Here is an 18,319-nt window from a genome sequence, read left to right on the forward strand (position 1 = left end):
GTGGGTGGCAGAGGCCCAAGTGCTTGGGCTGTATTTCACTGCTTTTCCAAGCCATAAGCAGGGAATTGGAGGAGAAGTGGGAACCACTGGGACTTTTTAATATGAATGGTATCCATACGTGATGCTGGTGTTGTAGGAGGTGGTTTTATTTGCTATACCACAACATCAGTCCCTCCTTTTTTTTTTTTTTTTTTGACAGAGTTAGACAGTGAGAGAGAGACAGAGACAAAGGTCTTCCTTTTTCCGTTGGTTCACCCCCCAAGTGGCCACTACTGCCGGCATGTTGCAGCTGGCGTGTTGTGCCGATCCGAAGCCAGGAGCCAGGTGCCTCCTCCTGGTCTCCCATGTGGGTGCAGGGCCCAAGCACTTGGGCCATCCTCCACTGCCTTCCCGGGCCACAGCAGAGAGCTAGACTGGAAGAGGAGCAACCGGGACAGAATCCGGTGCCCCAACCGGGATTAGAAATCGGGGTGGCAGCGCCACAGGCGGAGGATTAGCCTAGTGAGCCATGGCGCCGGCCAATTTTAAATATTAGCTATTTTCGTAGGAGTTGATATCTCTTTAGGATTTTGAAACCAAAACATTAAATTTACTAAAACTGTGATATTATATGAACAACAGCAGACACTTTAAAATCATTAGAGAGATAATCACAAATTATTTGCCTTCATATGGAATGTCATACTAATCCACCAGAAAGCAGTCTTCTGTGCCTCTCCCCAAAATATCTCTGATTAAGTATTTAGATTCAACTACTAACTTATAGGAAATCCAGAGAAAACTGTTACACTAAACTCTGAAGATGCAATCATTAACAATTCCACTGTGAAATTTAGACCCAAGTTTCTTCAGTGACTACACTGTAAGAGAGGGGGAAAAACGAAGGGAACATTCACTTAAAAAAAGAGAATTAAAAATATAATCACAGTGTGTGAACCTTATTTGGATCCTAAGTCAAGCTATTAAAAAATTATCACTTTTAATAAACAAGTGGAAATACGAATACTTGATGGTATTATGGAGTTGTTACATGGTTAGAGGGACAGTAGTGGTATTATGGTTACCTAAAAATGGAGTTCTTACAGGATCTATGCTTATAGATAAATTACGTATCTTGGATCTGCTTCAATTACTAAGCGAGGTGGGGAGAAGTGGACAAAACAAATTTGGTCCTAAGTTGTTAGGAAGCTGTATGATGCTTAGTAGGGGAAGTGGCTCACTATTTTGCTATCTCTTTTTAAATGTCTGAAGTCATCTCTTTTATAAGTTTACTAAGGGGCCGGCACTATGACATAGTGGGCTAAGCCTCTGACTGCAGCACCAGCATCCCATATGGGTACCAGTTCTAGTCCCAGCTGCTCCTCTTCCGATTCAGCTCTCTACTATGGCCTGAGAAAGCAGTGGAAGATAAGTGCTTGCGCCCCTGCACCTATACGGGAGACCCAGAGGAAGCTCCTTGCTTCGGATTGGCTCAGCTCCAGCTGTTGTGGCCATTTGAGGAGTGACCCAGCGAATGGAAAACCTTTATGTCTCTCTGTCTATAACTCTACCTTGCAAATAAATAAAAAAAATCTTTGAAAGAGCTTACTGAGAGAGTAATGGTACCACCTCACACTCACTAGAAGGGCTACTCTTCAAAAAACAGAAAATAAGTGTTGACAAGGATGTCAAGAAATTACTGTTAGTAGGGATGTAAAATGCTGCAGATGCTATGGAAAATAGTATGGCAATTCCTCAAAAAATTACAAGAATCTTGTTTCAGGGTATATAGCCAAAAGACTTAAAAGCAGAGTTTTGAAGACATATTTGTGTACCAGTGTTTGTAGTAGCATTATTCATAACATATAAAAGGTCCTTTGATGGATGAATTAGGATAAACAAAATGTGGAATATACATACAATGGAAAGAATATCATTCAGCCTTAAAGAAGAAAGAAATTCTGATGCATGCTATAACATGGATGACATTAGGATATTATAGTAAGTGCAAAAAGCCAGTCACAAAAAGACAAATACTTTATTTAAATAACATACACAGAGTTTTAATTCTACAAGATGAAGAATATTTTGAAAGGAGGTTGCAAAACAATGTGAGTGTAAATAATGCCATTGAACCATATGCTTAAAAAATGGTTAAGAGGGCAGATTATATCATGAGAAAAAGCAAATTTCCACACATTTTGGATAATAATGATAACAGAGTATAATTTATATTACACTGTTTTGTTTGTGATAAGTGATAGAATTCTTTATATGGGAATAACATTTTACATATTTGGGGCTCAAAGGTTGATTGCAAAGATTTATTTATTAATGTTGATCTATATTGAGGTTTGACTTACTGCTCTATCTAAAAATAAATATGGCAAAGTATAGTCAAGGCCCATCTGCCTTGCTTTAGTCTAGTAACTCTCCACACCTTGCCAGGAAATACTAATGGCTAATCCCCCAGCACACTGCAAGAAGAGCGAAGTGCTACAGCACATAACTTTCTTCCAAAGGAACTGAAGATCTTACAATGATGGTTACCTTTATTAGATAAAGGTGACAGGAAGGCATCTTGCATTTGTGGTCCTTGGGATGAGGCCGTGTCTACCTCATGATGGGTAGGGCCAATGTTGCCAAGCCAGCTTTGACTTCGTTGGATATTAGGTATGCCAGCATCTATCTCAAGGTTTAAAAAAGGTTCAGCTGACTGAGACTTTAACAGCTGCTCTCCTACTGCAGAGTAGGTTCCAAAAACAAATAAATGAGAGAAGAAATTCAAGATGTACACACTGTTATTTCCAATTTAGCTCTTTAATCTCTCCCATACAGCCACCCAATACTAATAGTTCAAAGACAATTATCATCCTACACAGAATCCTTCACCCAAAAACCAGGAACATGGACTTCTAACAAAATGAACGGATTATATCCCACCTAACAATCACACCATCATTAGCTCTTTTTTTTTTTTTTTTTTTTTTGACAGGCAGAGTGGACAGTGAGAGAGAGAGAGAGAGAGAGAGAGAGAGAGAGAAAGGTCTTCCTTTGCTATTGGTTCACCCTCCAACGGCCGCTGTGGCCGAAGCCAGGGGCCAGGTGCTTATCCTGGTCTCCCATGGGGTGCAGGGCCCAAGCACTTGGGCCATCCTACACTGCCTTCCCAGGCTACAGCAGAGAGCTGGCCTGGAAGAGGAACAACCGGGACAGAATCCGGTGCCCCGACTGGGACTAGAACCCAGTATGCCAGCGCCGCAGGTGGAGGATTAGCCTATTGAGCCACGGCGCCGGCCCATCATTATCTCTTAATTGGAGAGACAAAAATTTATTATTCTGTTGATCTTCAAGGTAGTTTGCCTTGGTTCTTAAGGTGCTATGAATTTTCCAAAAACCTTTATAATTTTTTAAAAAAATCTTAATAATTAGAGCTGTTTTCATAGATTCAAAGTAAAAAACCGTTTTTCTTTTACCTCTACAGCTTCATTTTTACTACTGCCCTTGAATGAACAGTATCAGCTAAGTCACAATTTGGCTCATTTTAATATCGTGACTAACTAGTTCTAAAACTCATTCCCACAATAGGATAATCATGGTGGGTTTTATGTCCAGTCAGATCCCAACTTTCTTAATAATGTAAAATAACTGATGAGATTTATGAATTAGACTTCAAAGAGCTAGGGACACAGGCTCTACTTTAGATGTCAGATGGTGGATGTGCCAATTGATGCAGAGTTGGCTCTCAGCTTTGCTGAAGCTGGAATGAAAAAGACTTACTTGAATACCATTAACAAAATATCAAGATACTTGGAGTAAAACACAATGTTCCTCATGTAAATGACATAGAATCTATATTACCTGTTCGGTATTTCCCATTTTTGAAAGGAGAACTGATAGAAGAGGCTGGGATGATGGGAAATGGCCACAGGAAATCTTTGTGGAGTCTCTTCAGGGCTACCACAAAGTTGTCTACTCGGGCAGCTCGAGTACGCTCCTTGCACAGCCAACTAATTAGTTCAAAGCCCAGTTGGGCTGCAAAGCAGCCAAGGTCTTTTAATCGCACATCCTCTAAGAGGCGCCGAGCATGTCTCCAGAGCATCATGTCAATGTACATGTTCTCAGCACAGTCACTGTCTTTACTCCACCTGTAAGTATAAGCACAAGACCGCTACAGAATAATCTTGACTGGAGGACTCCACCTAGTTTTATGCAGTAATATTGATTCATCAGACAGAGATAAGAGACCCAAGATCTAACTGTGACAGAAGAGGAAGACAGCATCAGAGGGCTTCTTCTTTGTGTGATATCACAACCTGGTGAACACCTGGAATACAATAGGCTTTTAAGATATATTTGTAGAATGAATACCCAAAATAGGAAAAAAAGGGGACAAAAGAAGCCAGGCTAGGAGGTGTGAATAGTTGAAGAAAGAAAGGATACAAATAAATGCTTATTTGAGATGAATGAAGAGATGGAAAGAGATCAAAGAAACTAAACATGCAGAAGCAGAATGGAATCTCTCAATATGGATTATGTACATATAGGAAAATAAAACTGATTTTTAAAAATTAACTCCTTGACTACAGTCCATTATATTTTATTTGTATGAGCTGAGATGGTATAACTGGTTTGGTAACTGTGGGATACGGTACTTTCAGGGTGAGGTAGTATAGTGGACAAGTAAATAAGCCTTGTCTCTGGAGCAGGACAGTCTGGATTGAGATATGGACTCTGCTACTCACTAGTTGTACAACTGTTACTAAGTTTTCTCTGAGCTTCTTGTTTCTTCATCTATACAATGTGGAAACAACTGTGATAGAACTGTTTTAAAGATTAAAAGACATATAAATGCTTAGAACAGTGCCTAGCACAGCTAAGCACTTATTAAGTTATTAAACCTGGATTTAAACATAGGGGATGACTGAGAAGATATTATTGACTGGCAACTGTTTATGACCTTCCATGGTTGTACTTTATTTGTATATGACCTAGAATGTGGGGTGTATCTGCACATGCATGTGTGTGTGATGGGAGATGCTGTTGGTAAGAGAAAGCAGTAAAACATCACAATAAAAAAAACAAACCACTCAACAAATCTTCACTGTGCCAGACACTACAGTAAAAATACAAGCCTTATTAAAAAAGGATACGGAGATTAGAAAAACAAGAGCCTACACGTAAACACCACAGGAAGGAGTACAAGGACCTCACAAACCAGAAGAAATTCTAATTATTTCATAATGTTAGTGCAATTTTATAGTCATAGCTTCAGAGACAATAACCCATTTTTATGGGTGATGCAGATTTTGATCTCCAGAATACAATTCCTTTGGCTCACCCACTGTTTGATGACTTCTTTAACATAAAGGTCACAAGACAGTCAAAACGCGTAAGTGCTACATTTTATTTTTTATCAAGAGCTGTAGCTGGAAGGAAGGGTAATACTACTGACTTTAAGAAGGCTTCTGGATTATCTGCAAATTTAGACATCTCCTTCTGCCTTTTCATTCTGGTCCTCGGTATTCAGAGGTAATGTAAAGTTAGTTGCAATTACAATAGGTACATCAAAACTGCTCTTAGTACAAAAATGCAGAAACAATACAAAGAGTATAAGAAGTGAATTTTGTAAGAAAGAAAAAGGAAAATCTGCATCGCCTCCATGCCTTTTGGAAAGAAAAAGGAATTGCAATTGAATAAACAGTTGTTTCCATAATACCTAATTTTATAAATGCCCTGTAATGCAATGTATCATAGATGCACTAAAAGCAGTAATGATTTTTTTATTCTTTTACCTTTTTCCAGAAGGACCAGATGGCATACTTAGTGTTTTTTGTAAGCTGAATTTACTAGGAGGAACATTTTCAGCTGACTGGGATAAACTGATGCTCCGATTCCTGAAGAACTCAAATCCACCACTCGAGCTGGGTTCCTATGATTACACACAATGTGCATTACAGTTAGAGAAAGATACTGTGTGCAGGTAGAGCCTAGAGAACCTGTGGAATTTTGTGACTAACCTGAGCTGTGGGTGTGGATGGGGGCGTCTCAGATTCTCCAGAGCCAATGGCTTTAAGAAATCGAATCATGTGTCGACATAGGTCCCACTTGCCTTGTTCCAGTGCCGTGTTGAATAGAAGGGTGGCATGTTGCCTACTTACTGCTGGGACTTCCATATTCTACAGAAATAATCAAGGAAAATGGCATACCTTTTATACTAGTTAATTTGGGAAAACCTGCACAGTTTCTTATATCCACTGTTTCCTAAAGTCAAGGAACATAGCTACAATAACACTATGGGGGTCAGTTTAATAGTAAGATTAAAAGGAATATTAAAAGTACCATATAGGAAAAATGAATCAAGTACCCTGCTGTTATAATATAAACTATGATTTACCAACCTCCCACTACCTGCTAGATACTTTATAAATATTATTTCAATTATTTCTCCCAGCGACTGTGTAAAACAGGCATATAATTCCTACGTTTTATATATAAGGAAATCAGTTAAATCAACTATTGAAAATTAACAGAAAGCAAGATTATAAATCTAGGTTTAGGGGCCGGCACTGTGGTGTAGCAGGTAAAATCACTGCCTGCAGTGCCAGCATCCCATATGGGTACCGGTTCAAGCCCTGGCTGCTCCACTTCTGATCCAGCTCTCTGATGTGGCCTGGGAAAGCAGAAGATGGCGCAAGTCCTTGGGCCCCTGCACCCGCGTGGGAGACCTGGAAGAAGCTCCTGGCTACTGGCTTTGGATCAGCGCAGCTTTGGCTGTTGTGGCCATTTAGGGAGTGAACCAGTGGATGGTTTACTGCCTTTCCTTCTCTCTCACTGTAACTCTGACTTTCAAATAAATAAATCTATCGAGGTTTACTTGACTCAAAAAAACAAAACAAAGCAAAACAAAACAAAACAAAAAACCCAATAACAAAAACAAAACACCACTCCTTAAGGTATATATATCCTGTGATAGTTTTCTGAGAATGCTAATTAAAAATCTTTGCTCTGGACAATGTCAAGTGGTACGGCTATACTTTCAGCATTTTCAGTACTTACCTCACAGATTCAACCCTACTGCCTGTCCGTGTTGGCCTTCATGAAAAGTGCTCAATAGACAAGTGCAATTTTAACTACCATCTGCTATAGTAACTTATAAATTATGCTGGGAAAAAAGTTTTCAATTCCATTATTAGGGAGATCACTGGAGTGGTGGTGAGGGGTGTGTGGATATACGTAAATACTAGTTGCCATTTATGTTGATTCTGTTTTTATAATTCTGTAGATTGTTTCCTTTAGAGGTAGTCAAGGAATCACAGAATCTTAGGGCCCCTGAACCTCTGCTTGAGTAAAAACCACATTTATAGCTAGCTTCTTGGATCAGTAAAACAACTTTGTAGTAACTTGAAAGAATTTTTATGTATAGTTTATCAAATCCATATCAGAGTTATAAAAATAATAAACCAACAGGCTTTTTGGGTCAGATTTATAATGAAACAAAGAGTCTCAAAGAACCAATTATTTTGAGAACAACCATGTGCTGTATGAGTCACAGCTGTGGCAAGCTGAGTCTTTTCAGCTTGGGAGTCCAACATAAGGTATATGTTAGGAACTCGACTAGTCAGATCTCCTCAGCAAAACCACACTGTAAGAAAACACATCTGTTATTGTGAAGGGCTCAAACTCACTTAGCTCCAAAATATATTTCAATAATCACATATAACATTTCTTATCAATGTGTAGAAATTATACGTATTGCAATACATATAATAATACATTTCTTCAGTATTATTTAAAATATTACTCTGGATTTGTTAATCTGCTTTAGGACTACCTATAGACAAACGGGATAAAATACCCCTGTGCAACGTTATATCATTAAAGAAATCTTAGATCATTTGACAAAACTGAGTTCTTCAAAGTGAAAGACACAAACTAAACAGAAAATGTGCCTACTAATTTCGTAAACACAATCACAGTGCCAAATAGGACATTTCTTTAAGTTCAAGCTGATCAGTTCTTGTTTCCTTATAAGAAGAGAATTGTTACCTGTAAGATAATAAGGTAAGAGGCAGCTGTGTCCAAATCCTGAGCCATCAAACATTCCTCAAATAAGTCCTTGGGGTTTCCAACAGCTGCAAAAAGGTAATTCCACAGGGCATATTCAGTCTTCCTGGCACAATGAACAACTGTCTGCAGGAAGAGGGGGAACTCGGTGATAAATTTTGCCACAGTGGGAAGCAGAGGGTCGGGAATGGGTTCCCGTGAGGTAGCTTCTTCTTCCAGCACTTCATGGAGCATGAGCTCTAGCACATGAGGAAAGTAAGGTAACGCAGCACAGGACTGAGCCAAGAGCAAGGCTTGCTCCCCAAGGTTCCTGACCAGAAGCTGACGGAGAATGTGGTGGAGGTAGATCTGAGAGGTTCTCTCCACAACACAGAAAGGGAAGTACACCTCCAGCTGTTCCCTTGCACTGTTCCGGGTATACAAAGAATCATAGGGCAAAGTGTCATTGACAGCACCAAGGACTAACGCATCTTCAAACAGAACAGCCAGTGGATAAATATTGATGTGGAAAGGCAGCATGATCCGCTGGGACAAGAAGGAATGGGGCTTGCGGTGGTCCCTAGGGAAGAGAGGCAGCCAAACTTTCATGCCTGCACCACCACAGCTCAGCCAGAGGGCCTCCAGAAGGTGCCGTTTCTGCTTATTTGCTCGACACGTAGTCCAGACATTTTCCACAGACTGGGCCAGCACAACAGGAGGACAGAAGGGCAGCTGGAGAAGGAGAGACAAGAATCAGGTTTTTTTGTTCCCTTATTGAACTTGTAGATTCCTGAATTCCTAGGTTTTAGATGACTAAGTCTTTCAAAATTAAAGTGAAACAACTTTCAGGTAATAGCAGGGAGAGCTATTTACAGTTAGAACTAACAATAGTGCCATGCTTTTCAAAGTATGTGTATTTAAATCTAAAGAAACCCCATGAACTTCACCACTTTATTTATATCTTCCTATCAGAATTTGCAACTAATAATGCCTAAGCAGTAACATCTGGTATGTGGAATAACTTATTTTCATTTTAGGACTTTATACATAGTCTTATTCCCAAAAGCTTAAAATGAATTTTACATACTTTCTCAGCTGCCAAATCACAGGACAGTAGTCTCTCCTCATAAACTTTTTTATTCTTTCCTCCTAATGCCACACATTTGTAATGTTCAAAATGACTTGCACTTTACTCACAAGTTTCCTTTGGTTCGGGTTGCTGTCCTTCTCCCGGATCTGCGGGCCTGACCTGTCCCTCTGCATCATAATGAGCTGTCCTGCAAGGTTTAGCATAATGCTCTCTGCATCACGAGCCTAAGATTTCAGAAACAGAAATGGAATCCATTCTAATTTACATGCATATTATGGGCATTTCCCCTGCAATCTGTAAGGTTTATAGATGGAATGATATTTGAAACTGTATCATGGATAGCCATTCTGCTAGGCTCTGCTGCAATACAAGGAGATTTCTGGCTAGGGTGGAAGAAAGTTTAACACATAATGCAATTAATGAACAATATCATCAGTGAACACACAATGGAGGCAGAGCTCAATTATTCGGGGAAAAATAATAAATCACTTTAGTGATCTAGCTGGCACAGGCAGAGAAGGTTTCAAGGATGAGAGAGGATTAGAAAGATAAACAAGGTGGGGTCAGGGGTGCAAGGGAAGAGGTTGGTAGTTTAGTTGAAGCTGCAATAGAAAGACACAGAGCCAGGATATAACAGCTCTACAGAGAAGTGAAACCAATCTGGCCAGATTAGGGATATTATGGGAACAGAGCTGGATGGTCCAAGAAGGGTTTAGAAAGCCAGGTAAAAGTGCAATAGGAAATATACCATTGTGTATGGTTCTTGAATAAGGGACTTATTTTTAAAAATCTAAGTTAATTAGGATGGATTACTGGGGAGAGGCAGATATCATGGGTATTGACTTCGGGAATAAGGCTACTACCTTTTTATCATGGAAAATTTCAGACAAACTGCAAGATGAGAGAGACTATGGTAATAATTTCCTATTAAATCCTTTCACCTAGCTTAAACAATTATGCACAGTTTGAGAAATACTGTTTTAAAGCAAATCTCAGACATCAAGTCATTTTCAATCATAAAGAGAGCATATCTTGATTTAAAGAAAAAATAGAACTTACTGTATCCTAGACATGAATGGTAGAAAACAAGCGAAATCAAAGATGACTTGTAAGATATCAAATCTAGGTGAGGTACTAGGGGAGCTGACATTATCACCAATAGAAGCTAGGAAGGGGGTGGTGTTGTGGTATCCTGGATTAAGCTACTGTTAGTGACAGTCACATCCTAAACTGAAGTGCTTGGACTGGAGTCCCTCCTCTGCTTCAGATCCAGCTTCTTGCTGATGCCTGGGAGGCAGCAGATGATACTCTAGCACTTGAGTTCCCGTCTCTTACACCAGGATCGGGGTCCTGACTCCTGCCTTCAGTCTGGCCCAGTGCTAAGCTGTTGTGGGCATTTGAGGAGTGAACCCAGTACATGTAAGATCTCTCTCTGTGTATGTCTCTATCACTCTGCTTCTCTTTTTCTTTCTTTTTTTTTTTTTTTTATTTGAAAGACAAAGTTGAGAGAAGTAGAGACAGAGAGCGAGCAAGCGAGCGAGCGAGCGAGGTGTCTCCCATCCGCTAGTTCACTCCCCAGATGGCCGCAACGCCCGGAGCTGTGCCAATCTGAAGCCAGGAGCCTCTTCCAGGTCTCCCACGCGGGTGCAGGGGCCCAAGGACTTGGGCCATCCTCTACTGAGTTCCCGGGCCATAGCAGAGAGCTGGATTGGAAGAGGAGCAGCTGGGACTAGAACCGGTGCCCATACAGGATGCCAACACTTCAGGCCAGGGCTTTAACCCGCTGCGCCACAGTGCCGGCCCCATTCTGCCTTTCAAATAAATAAACACTTGAAAAAAAAGAAATCTGAAAAATAATACTTTCTTTTCTTTTTCCTCTTTTAAATTTGAAAAACTCTCAATATTTCTAAGTAAAAATGCTGTGAACAGTAACTGATCCAGAGCTGAACATGTCAGCACGTCAGTGTGAGGATGAAGCAGTAACGCAAGGAAACAGATGGTTTTCTGAAGCACAGTAAATGGGGAGAATGGCCAATGGGCATCACCTGTGCTTCTGAAGGCACTAAGAGGAAAAGCCACAGTGGCACATAAACCAAAGAAGAGAATCTCAGGAGGGAAGGATGACTATTCAGGAGATGCAGGACTGTGTCCGAGGTTTTGATGCTTGCTGGCTGAATGAATTTGAACTGTCAGTATCATTTAGGGTTCAGTCAGGAAAACAGCAGCCACCCTACATAGTCTAATTGCAAACTACCTAGATACAAAATGCTCTTATTTACTGCTTGCAGTTTCTACAAGGGATTGTATATAAAGAAATGGCAAACTAAAAATTTGGACATCTGTCTGTTACACATGACAAAGAGTCAATAACTTGCAAGTATGAGAAAAAAAAGGAATTTAAAAGGTGTGTGACTGGGCCAGTGCTGTGGTGCAGCAGGTTAAAGCCCTGGCATGAAGCGCCGGCATCCCATATGGGTGCTGGTTCTAGTCCCAGCTGCTCCTCTTCGATTCAGCTCTCTGCAATGGCCTGGGAAAGCAGCAGAAGATGGCCCAAGTCCTTGGGCCCCTGCACCCACGTGGGAGACCTGGAAGAGGCTCCTGGCTCCTGGCTTCGGATTGGAGCAGCTGCGGCTATTGTGGCCATCTGGGGAGTGAACCAGCGGATGGAAGATCTCTCTCTGTCTCTTCCTCTCTCTGTAATTCTTTCAAATAAATAAAAATAAATCTTAAAAAAAAAAAAAAATGTGTGTGGAAAGGCACTCAGGTAACAGTAATGTAACTAGATGACAGAGGAAAAAGAAAAACACACACACAAACATATGACTCCAAACTGATTGACTGGGATAGGCCTATGGGAAAACTATTTGAATACTTCAAAAGACCCCAAGAGCATTCACTGCAATCCATTACAATGTGGCTAATGTTTGTAATGACCACCTTAGTTTCAACCACTCCATTTCAAACTACTTCATAATACACTTCTCTTTTCTATTGAGTGGTATCATTAGTAACCACTCATTCAACATTTTCTACTGATAATATTACAGTACCCTCAGGGAACTATAATGAATTTTTCAGATAAAGGAAGGACTACCTACAGGTCAAAATCCTAAATTTGAAGCAACAATCTTACCCTAAAAACTCTTTGGAAGATGATTCTCCTTGGCAGTTTTGGGAACAAGGAGTTCACTCTCTCAAGAAACAGGCTATCCTACTATCAAACAGTTCTCATTGCTTCTACTTTTAAAAATCTTTAGTATTAAATCAAGACCTGTTTTGCTGTGGCATTCTTGGTCTTTACTCTACCAGATGTAACCAGTCCATTTCCTATCATGCAAAAAATTATTTATTTATTTGAAAGGCAAAGAGGTGACAGACTTCTCCCATTCACCAATTTATTCTTTCTTCAAGAGTTTTATTTATTTGAAAGGCAGAATGACAGAGAAATTAGGGGATGGGAGAGACAGAGAGAGGGAGGATGGGCGGGAGGGAGAGTTATCGTCTATCTCCAGGTTCACTCTCCAAATGACAATAGTTAAGGCTAGGCCAGGCCAAAGTCAGGAGTCAGGAAGGGACCTCTTTGGCAGGGGCCCAAGCACTTGGGCTATCTTCCACTGATTTCCCAGGCATATTAGTAGGGAGCTGGATCTGGAGCATAGTAGCCAGGACTCCAACAATGCTATAGAATGGGGTGCTGGTATTGCAGGTGGTGGCACCCTCCATCCGCTGGTTTACTCCCCAAGACGCCTGCAACACCTGGGGTTAGGCCAGGCTGAAGCTGGGAGCCATGAATTCAACCTGAGTTTCCCACATAGGTAGCAAGGATCCTATTATTTGAGTCACCACCTGCTGCCTCCCAGGGTACCCATTACAAGGAAGCTAGAATTGGGAACAAAGCCACGACTCAAACCCAAGCACTCCAATATGGGATGTGGGTGTCACAAGTGGTGCCTGAACTGCAATGCCAAATGCTTATCCCTCAACATACTTCTTAATTAGCTATTTGCCAAGTTAACATATCGTATTGTTGTGAAAGACCTCTAAAATGGGACCCAGTACTACTGATGCCATTGATTGCCTACTAAATCTGAGATATACAGTCTCCTCCTTTCTTCCTAATATAAAAACTTCAAAGGTGATGAAAGGTAAGGAGAACAGAATGAACCTCCATGTTGCCATCATCTAGGTTCATAATTACAGTGATTTTGTCATATTTGCTTTATCTGTTTGTCTTAATTTCACAAGGTAGCTTAAAGCAAGGTACCATGCCTTTTTACCTCTATATATTTAATATGCAGGCATATACTTAAATAGCCATTATATCTAATAAATCTTAGAGTTACTCTTTAGTATAATCTCTCAGTTAATATTTTAATATCCCTAGTTGTTTCAACTGTGTATTTTTACTCAGAGCAGGTTTGAATGAAGAGGACATAAATGATCCTACTGACGAGTTTCTGTAGTGTAGAAGTGACCACATTTGCCTCACAAATAAGCTTACTTCACTGCATCTGGTTGTGATGGCTCCATCATCTTATTTACTGAGGAAGATCTCTACTTTTCCCCTATGTTACTTACTACTGTCTTACAGAATGTCTTGCAAGCTGCTTCCTTTTGGTGCAAATTAGACTAAACCTGTATCTATTTCCTGTGAATGGAAGATTCCTCTAGACATTTAATATGATTCAGGTTTAATGATTTGGGCAATAATTGTTCATGTGAACTTATGACAGAACTGATCCCTTAATTGTAAAAATTTCATCCAATAATGATTACTGCTTGAATCAATTATTTCCTCAGGACTGCAAAGTGGTGATCTTTGATTCTCACATATTCTACCCACACCCTTCAGCCAGAACTCTTCTGCAAAACAGAACTTTTTATCAGCAATTGGGACTATCTGGTTACCATGAAATATAACTTGCAAAGGAACTGAGAGTTAAATTTTATTTTTTGTTTTATTTTAAAAAAGAGATTATTTATTGGAAAGACAAAGGGACAAAGAGATACTTCCCATCTGGTTCACTCCCCAAAAGTCCATAACAGCTGAGGCTGGGCCAGGCCAAAGTTAAGGACTTAGGTACTTGGGCCATCACCTACTATTTTCTAGTGTGTGCACTAGCAGAAAGCTAGAATCAGAGGTGGAGCTGCTAAATACCACCTGACCCATTCCTGGAGCTATATTTTAAATGAGAAAAACAAATTACAAGTTTTATCTACAGAAGGGAGACCAAGATAATAAAGGGGAATAGAACAAGCATTATAGGAAGTAGCTATAGAACAAGTATTATAGGAATACTATGGGAGTATTTAGCAAGTAATGAAAATACACACAGAAAGGTATGAGAAAGGGAAGTTGAATGATAACTGTTGAAATGTTTTAGGATTAATCATGTCAGAGTATTTTAAAATTTCTTGTTCCAAAGAGCCACGGGATAGGACATTACAAAAAATATTTTAGATTCTTTTTTTGTTTTAAAGATTTTATTTATTTATCTGAAAGACAGAGTTACAGACAGGGAGAGACAGAAGCCAGGAGCTTCTTCCAGGTCTCCCATGCAGGCACAGGTGCCCAAATACTTGGGCCATCTTCCACTGCTTTTCCAGGCTATAGAAGGCAGAGGCTTAGCTTACTATGCCACAGCACCAGCCCCAGACTCCTATCTCTCTACATCTCATGTTTAGTCAATCTAAACTTCTGATCCCATGGATTGTGTTCTCTTGTCTAATGACTTTTGTCTTTACTCATTCTCTAGGTTTTAATTTAATGGTATAGAAATCATTGGTCAGCCTACACCAGGTTTTTATTATATGCCCTGGCAGTAACTTACATTATTTTTTGGCACATGAATCAGAATAACAATTAATTATATATTTGTTTAAAATCTGTGCAGAAACCATTTCTGTTAGTATGCTATTCCAACTTCTCATCTTCATACAACGTATATTAAAGATTTTTAGTATTTATTTGCTGAACAAACAACTCAAAATTTATCAGCTTAGAACACTAAAAACTGAGATATATAAATTCCAAAAAGGTCTAATAATTGAATGATACCTGCTGTGGCATTTTCAAGGTGATTCCATTCTCTGTACTCACTGATGTCAGAGTGACAGATACTACTAGGAAAGGATGAGGAATGTAACGTGACATGGAGACCTCCTGAAGAACCTGAATGCCAGCAGTAGTATTTGGACTGCAAAAAACAAAAGAAATGACATAACAACAACAAGGCTAACAAGGTTTTTTCTGTCTTTTCTGCTACTAATAATACCAGTAGATTTTAAGTTTGTGGAAGATCCAAATGTCTTTTTTTTTTTTTTTTGACAGGCAGAGTGGACAGTGAGAGAGAGAGATAGAGAGAAAGGTCTTCCTTTTGCCGTTGGTTCACCCTCCAATGACTGCCGCGCTGCGGCCAGTGCACCACACTGATCCGAAGGCAGGAGCCAGGTGCTTCTCCTGGTCTCCCATAGGGTGCAGGGCCCAAGCACTTGGGCCATCCTCCACTGCACTCCCGGGCCATAGCAGAGGGTGGTCTGGAAGAGGAGCATCCGGGACAGAATCCGGCACCCCGACCGGGACTAGAACCCGGTGTGCCGGTGCAGCAAGGCGGAGGATTAGCCTATTGAGCCGCAGCGCTGGCCCAAATGTCTTCTACCTATCATCTTCTCTCTAAGGATCCTTCAGATCAGGGCTGGTAAGGATGAGGAATCCATAGAACGCATATGGGGATGGGAGAGAAAAAAAGATTAAGATGTAGGAGAGAAGAAAAAACTATGGAAGAGCTGTAAGAATGGAAATACTTAATGGAAAAAACCCCTAGTTGACTGAGAAAGGATGAGGGATCAATCACTGAAGCTAATGATGTGCCTTAATTTTTAACTTTGTGTACTTTCTAATCTGTGTGCTACTATAGCAAATACATGTCTCATGGTTGTTTAAATAAAAACAAAAATACAAAAAAATCTCTGAGAACAAAATAAAATTCCAGAGGTATATTCTAAATGACACAAGTTGATCAGACGTTAAGAGTTATCAGGCAACATGTAATAACAATAGGATTTCAGTTCTCCCTGCTCCAGAGGACAGCCATCTAGCTCAGTGGAGATAAAAGTGTGTCTGCTAAAGATATTTTTCCCAAAGTCTTGAAGTTGTGGAGCTCCCTGAAATTACTCCAAGTATTTGCAATACCAAGATAGTTAGTAATCACTTTTCTTCAGGTTGTGATAAAAATTTAAGGGTTTACTTCATCCCAAACTAGATTTTTTTCAAATGAATCCAGGTAGATTAGCTGAAGAAGTTAGTATTTCTTTTGGCATAGTTTCTACACAAATAATACCAATTAAAATTCCTTCCTTTTTGACTTCTAAACAAAGTAATAAATAGAAAGATGGAGTAACTATTTTGAGAAATTAGGATTTACAGAGGAGCAAAAAATGGCGCTTCCTATGGTATATACTCACCCATCTGATTTTCTTTCAATACTATAAAGGCATATTGAACAGTCTGCTCTAAATACTATTATCATGTCCCGGAAGACACTGAGCAGTAATGTTTCTGCTTGTGTTTTGGTTACATGAGCAAAGGCATTGTCCAGATTTGATGTTCTTAAGTATACTCTGAGCTGAAGAAAACAAAAATAAGGAAAATTAAAAAACAAGAAGACCACTAGGAAGAGTTAATTACTTAGACATGCAGTTTTTTAGCTATTGACTTTTTTCTTCAAATAATATGAATTAAGAGAACTATTTGAGATTTAACAATAAATGGATTATGGTTATATTTTGGCAGACTAGGCTCATTCTACAAATAACCATAGGATGAAGTGATCAAAACTATGAATGCACTATTTTCAGAGATTCCTTTTAGAACTGCATACCTAGACCTGGTTTGATATGAGACCAGCAATTTCTCAAAACAACCTAATAAATCAGTAAGTCAATAAATCTATATCTAAGAAAGTCACTTTTTTTTTTTTAATAAAATTTATTTGAGAGGCAGGGGGAGGAAGAAAGCAAGGGAGGTATCATATCACTGGTTAATTCCTTCAATGGTGACAATGGAAGGGGTAGGGTGGGGCTAGCTAGGCTAGGCTGGGCCTAGCTTTTAAGTATTTCAAAAATTATTTTTAAGTTTTACCGAGAATGTCTAACAGTCAAAATACATACAGGTTATTTTAGAAGCCCCAGTTGCCAATTAAAGTTAACATATGCTAAATTCTTCATTAAGAAAATAAAATGTCTTGTTTAGTTTAAAATACTTTTAAACAAAAAATTTTTATTTATTTGAAAGGCACACTTAGAGAAAGAAACCTCCCATCTGCTAGTTCATTCCCCAGAGGGCTGCAACAGTCAGCATTGGGCCAGACTAAAGCCAAGAGCTTTATCCATGTCTCCCACAGTGGTGGACAGGGGTCCAAACACTGGGACCATCCTCTGCTGCTTTTCCTAGGCCATTAGCAGGGAGCCGCATCAGAAATGGAGCAGCTAGAATATGAACTGGCACCCATAAGGGATGCCAGAGTCACAAGGTGGCAGCTTTACCTGTGAGCCCCTAATTCCGGCCCTCAACAGGCTATTTTTTACATAAAATTAGACTGTGCTTAAGAGCTTTAAAATATAAAAACGTATTATTTCTGAGAGAAAAAAAAAATCCTTACCTCTTCTTGATGGTCACTCATGTTATAACATGCAAGGACCATAAAATCATTCCACCAGGCTAAGCCACCTGTCACAATCATATTTTGTTCCTTAAAAGGAAAATTTTTAAAAAATTATGTTACTAGCAATTATAAGAAAGTAGTACATCTATGAAATATTCTTAGGCAGTCAATGAAAGTTCAAATTATTACCGCTTTACTTTCTCCTCATTTATTACTCTCTGACCTTTACTAATGAAAATTCATATCCTATTTTTAAAAGTAAGTATTTCCATAAGAAATTAAATAGATCATCCAAAATAACTGGGTGTCATATAATATTATTATTCTCCCATCCAGAGACCTTGGTTTAAATTCTAGTTTTGTCGTTTATCAGATGAGTGAGTCTGAATCCTGGTTTTTCTTATATCAAATGGTGAGTAAAAGTAATGTCATCACTGGATATTATATAGATAAGTGAAGTAATATAACATACATGAAAGTGCCTTCAAGTGCTTGGTGAAACAACAGGCAGCTATTAAATGTTAATTTCCTTCTCTTTTTC

At 39.4% G+C, this 18,319-nt stretch overlaps 1 protein-coding gene across 5 annotated transcripts in view; it reads right to left on the reverse strand.

The window, feature by feature from the left end:
- RIC1 (RIC1 homolog, RAB6A GEF complex partner 1) overlaps positions 1–18,319 on the reverse strand; it is a 165,039-nt gene that overhangs the window by 4,773 nt on the left and 141,947 nt on the right. For 4 of the 5 annotated variants that reach the window (XM_062208300.1, XM_062208303.1, XM_062208299.1 and 1 more), the window contains exons 15-23: positions 17,776–17,865; positions 16,580–16,740; positions 15,174–15,312; positions 9,223–9,339; positions 8,029–8,757; positions 6,000–6,158; positions 5,775–5,911; positions 3,841–4,127; positions 2,530–2,721 (exon numbers count right to left, since the gene is read on the reverse strand). In XM_062208300.1, coding sequence (XP_062064284.1) covers positions 2,530–2,721; positions 3,841–4,127; positions 5,775–5,911; positions 6,000–6,158; positions 8,029–8,757; positions 9,223–9,339; positions 15,174–15,312; positions 16,580–16,740; positions 17,776–17,865 — 2,011 coding nt within the window. The remainder of the gene's footprint in view (positions 1–2,529; positions 2,722–3,840; positions 4,128–5,774; positions 5,912–5,999; positions 6,159–8,028; positions 8,758–9,222; positions 9,340–15,173; positions 15,313–16,579; positions 16,741–17,775; positions 17,866–18,319) is intronic. The other variant, XM_062208301.1, reaches the window with a different exon arrangement.

This window comes from Lepus europaeus, chromosome 12 (assembly GCF_033115175.1).
Source record: "Lepus europaeus isolate LE1 chromosome 12, mLepTim1.pri, whole genome shotgun sequence".
NCBI lineage: Eukaryota > Metazoa > Chordata > Mammalia > Lagomorpha > Leporidae > Lepus > Lepus europaeus.